At 37.8% G+C, this 4,836-nt stretch overlaps 1 protein-coding gene across 1 annotated transcript; it reads left to right on the forward strand.

The window, feature by feature from the left end:
* The first annotated feature begins 1,077 nt into the window (after positions 1 to 1,077).
* Positions 1,078 to 4,614, forward strand: LOC149830178 (aquaporin TIP4-1-like). The gene is made up of 3 exons (XM_090015729.1): positions 1,078 to 1,305; positions 2,084 to 2,328; positions 4,149 to 4,614. The coding sequence occupies exons 1-3, from the start codon at positions 1,179 to 1,181 to the stop codon at positions 4,518 to 4,520; spliced, it is 744 nt and encodes a 247-aa protein (XP_089871855.1). The 5' UTR covers positions 1,078 to 1,178; the 3' UTR covers positions 4,521 to 4,614.
* The last annotated feature ends 222 nt before the right edge of the window (positions 4,615 to 4,836 follow it).

A 4,836-nucleotide genomic window follows, 5' to 3' on the forward strand; every position in this document is an offset into this window, starting at 1 on the left:
CGGATGTTCAAAGGGAGACTTTTTCAAATATATAAAGAATGACATAAAAGAAAAGGAAAAATGATGTAAAGGTTAATGAGCACAGTGTCTTTGGCGTCACCATCATTAAGGCAGTTCAAGTGACCTTGCTATTCGAATCTCAAACCTTCACATGGTTATAGTTAAACTTTAATATTTGAAAAATAATAGTAAATGCTTTTTTGTGTAGTGGTCCACCAAGCAAGACTATGTGAAAATGGTTTTTATTTTTATTCAACCATTGTATGTTTTTATTCAACTAAAGATGAAGATAGAACCATGGGGGATAGCCCTTTTTGTGGTCACCATTTGTTCCTAAACTGTCCAATTACCAATAGAATCATAGAAGTTGGTATAGAAGCCTCACAAAGGTAATGACATGAATGCCCTCAAGTTGCTTCTTCAATTTTACATTGGCCAACTTGTTTTACAAAAACTTGTTAGCTGGCTTAGCTTTTCAAGTATAAGCCGAGTTTGAACATTGGATAACATGACACTAAAGAACAGGCTCCGTTTAAGAGCTGTCAATCCGAAGTGCATTGTGATTTTCCCAACACTCTCTGTTGTTTGAGAGCAGTGTTGTTAAAAATGGGTGTTGAGAATAAAATTTGGCAAACCCACTATTTTAATAACATTCACAAGCAGATGTATTTTGCCAATATCTCCAATATTGCATTTGACAACAATATATTTTGGCAACATATTTTGCCAAAGCCATGTTTTAGCAACACAGGGAAATGGTGTTTGCATCCCAGAGCAAGCAATAGAACTGTCACAATGACAAAAGGATGGCATAAGCTCAAACATCATGATGTATCGGCCCTCTTAGGTGACCGTGCCCCTCAAACTTGGCAGGGCAAAATGGTCATATACTAAAAGAAATAAAGATTTTAAGATGTTTCCAAACTCAGTGGCATTCCCATAGTTGATTGAAGACTCGTGGCTACTGAGTTGGTATGGTAGCATGGGAAATATATTTGGTTTTGTGAAGTCTTATCAGCTGTCTTATATATATATATATATATATATATATATATATATATATATATATATATATATAGGGCTAAGAGGAAGTAAGGTTGAGAGGTGAGTAGAAGGCCAAGTTCTCCATCTCAGGGAATATAGTTAATTCTCTTGTAATCTCATTTCCTTAGAGAAGGATGGGAAAAATAACGTTAGGAAGTCAGCAGGAGGCTGCTCAGCCTGACTGTCTTCGTGCTGTGCTGGCTGAGGTTATACTCACCTTTCTGTTTGTCTTCGCCGGGGTCGGCACGGCAATGGCATCAGGTAATCAAGGAGCAATTCTAGCTTTTAAGTGAATTATGATATTTTTATTAATAGTTTATGTGAATTCAAATGATGAAAATGGCAATTAAAGTTGGTTTTCGAATTTAAAGACAGTTCTGTAGTTACTATAATTTTCCATTCTCTATCAAAATGGAAGTGCAATCCCGCTGCTGCCTCTGCCTTCATCTGTCGTTATAATTTTCCATGCTCTATCAAAATAATTATAGTGTAGCACGCAAGGACACGGCCTTCCTAGCTAGGATTGACCGTGGTTAATTTGTCACCAGCCAAGGGATGGCCGTGGTTTGTCACCAGCCAAGGGACAACCATGGTTAGAAATGAACCTACTTGCAGCATTTCTTGCCACAATGTCGAAGTTGGGTGTTCTCATTTGGCAGGTAAAAGGACCTCGAGCTTTATCAACTAAAGGCGGACCCCTACCAGCGTATTCGATCAAAATCTAACAACTGTACATCAATTTTGTACATGTAATCTTTTAGTTTTCATAGTCTGTCATTTAAGGCTCCATCACGAATAAGCCCTTCTTCAATGCAACTTTGAAAGACTGGCAAACGTGTTTAATTAATACCAATTTTCACGTAAATATTTCGCATGAAAATTATCTCCTCTCAAGAAATGCTCTCTCTCTCTCTCTCTCTCTCTCTCTCTCTCTCTCTCTCTCTCTCTCTCTATATATATATATATATATATATATATATATATATATATATATATATATATACATTTTGACTTAAGAAGTTTGGATCTTTAAATGCAGATAAGTTGGTTGACGGATCCGGCATAGCAGGCTTGACAGCAGTGGCAGTGGCCCACGCACTCGTGGTTGCGGTCATGATATCTGCAGGGCTACATATTTCAGGTGGTCACCTGAACCCTGCAGTCACACTGGGCTTAGCTGTTGGTGGTAACATCACCATCTTCAGGTCTGTCCTTTACTGGATTGCTCAATTGCTGGGCTCTACTCTTGCCTGCCTGCTGCTCAGGTTCCTAACAGGTGGATTGGTAAGTATTTTGCCTCCCCATGGTGTCATGGGTCGACCTTCTAGATGCGCCTTGAAGGTGTACAAATAGGTGCCTACGTTGTGGTTTATACCCAAGAACATATTAGGTTGGATCTAATATCGACACGACTAGGGAACACGCACAAGCACTAGATAGCTAGCAAAGAAATGAACCATGCATTGAAATAAAAAAATTTACATGGTTGAGCAATTCTTCACCATGATTTAGCAGATCTTTATGACAGCTATTTGAGGTGCCTTTCAAAAAAAACAGTGGCAATTCACACATGACCAAACCATAATGTTTATATTCATTTTTACATAGATTTTGCTGTGCTATACACATGAGCATGCGTCCGCAAAATTACAACGCTTGTATTTTCTTTTACAAATTTTCAAAGAGCATTCGGTCATGCTGTTAGTATCATACTATTTAGTAGGAAATCATAATTGAGACCTTCGTTTGTTTGATGGGATTTTACGTATGCATTCAATATGTTTTTTCTAGTGAGATATGCACTTCGGATGTTATTGTTTTAACATATACGAAATTTCCAATCAGATTTTCTACATGAATTTAATGCAATTATTTGTAGGGGTCCGCCCCAGCTTGCCTTTCAAAAAAAAAAATGCGTATGGTGGTAACAGAACTTTTTGAATTTAATGCAATTATTGTATGTGTGGCACACGCGTGCATGTGTGTTTATTTAGTTGAGACTTCCGACTATATTATGTTTTATAAAAGAAAGTCATGACTCATGAGTGCGAACTTCGTCTGATCAATTTGTTCATTTGTTAAGAATTATTCATTTGTTAAAGTAGTTCAAGAACAAAAGGAAGTCATGAGTGCGCAGATGTATTCAATCTGGTTTATTTATTAAGAATTATTCATTTGTTCAAATAGTTTTAACGTAAAAATATCATTTTAAATGGTAAATTTCTGTGCATTATAGATGGTTGATTTCTGAATCACCTATTTTTTTTTTTTTAAATCAAACAATCCAAAAAAAGTTTTTTTACTAAGCTATGTACAAGATATTCACGAGACTTTATCCAAAAAATAAAAAGAAAATGTTAAAAACCATATAGTTTCTACTCGATACTACAGTACTAATTAAAGGTGAGTTGGCAACACATTTTTGTTTTGATAGGCAAGATAGGGTTTGGCAGAGGGATTCGAACCTGGGCCTTCAGCTTGGCACAGGACCCGCTTAGCACATGGGATACCACTTCGGTGGTGTGTAGGCAATACTTTCCCAATGTATATATTGGAAAAAATGTTGACTGCACCCATGGGTTCCAAAATCACGAGTAAAAATAAATCTCTTTTCTTATTTTTTATTGATTCTTTTGCACATCTGACTCTCCAAATGTGATTTACATGTTTAGTTTAGTAGAAACCGTCCCTTGGATCATGTATTCCCAATGTATATATCGGATTTTTTTGTTGGTTAAAAAATCAATGACCTACAATATAACTAATTTACAACCCTTGAAAAATCATATTTTCGATCCCTACTATTGTCTAATTTTCAACCTTCATAAAATAATTTTTTTATGTAAAAAAATACAATCTAAGATTTAAGTTCTACTATTTTGACCTTGCTGAACACATTTATGTGGTCAGATTTGGTTAAAAAGCCTACCCTCACATGAGTTTGAACTAGATTTATAGTGTCAGATTTTGTCAAAAAGACCTCATGAGTTTCAACTAGCTAGGGCTCGGAACCCACGATTGTAGCTAATATTTTCCATATATATATGATGTTGATAAATTAAACATGGGGTTCTAAGTGTGCTGTGGTTGGATGGTTTTGACAGGAGACACCAGTACACACGCTCGCTAGTGGGGTGGGCTACTTTGAAGGGGTGCTCATGGAGATCGTTCTCACCTTCTCTTTGTTGTTTGTGGTATATGCCACAATAGTGGACCCCAAAAGAGGACAGATAGGAGGTCTGGGGCCCATTCTTGTGGGGTTTGTGGTTGGTGCCAACATCTTGGCTGGTGGGGCCTTCTCGGGTGCATCCATGAACCCAGCCAGGTCCTTCGGCCCTGCATTGGTCAGCTGGGATTGGACCAACCACTGGGTCTACTGGGTCGGGCCACTTGTAGGTGGGGGCCTTGCTGGGCTGCTCTACGATCACGTTTTTCTCGTCCATTCTCATTCTCCTGTTCGTGATGAGGACTACTGAAGAAAGAAAAGACTGTGCTCTCTGATTGTTTGTTTCTTTGTATGCGTGTCTGTGTGTGCACCCATGTATTTGAGATATGAAAATGTTTGATCTATGCCTTGCTATTGAATGAATGCATATATATATATATATATATATAGTAGTGCGTAGGTTCATGACCACTTCCGAACTTGCACTGAGCGTCCATCGCATGCCAGATAGATGCTCAACATCATAGTTTTCAAAAAAAGACTTTTAGTGGTGACAAAATTCTCAGCGGAGACCTTTAGCGGCGACTTTGTGTATTTTGACGCAAACTTGTGCTCAGCGCAAGTTC

The sequence above is a fragment of the Nuphar pumila genome, chromosome 8 (assembly GCF_984573655.1).
Source record: "Nuphar pumila chromosome 8, dmNupPumi1.hap1.1, whole genome shotgun sequence".
NCBI classification, from domain to species: Eukaryota; Viridiplantae; Streptophyta; class Magnoliopsida; order Nymphaeales; family Nymphaeaceae; genus Nuphar; species Nuphar pumila.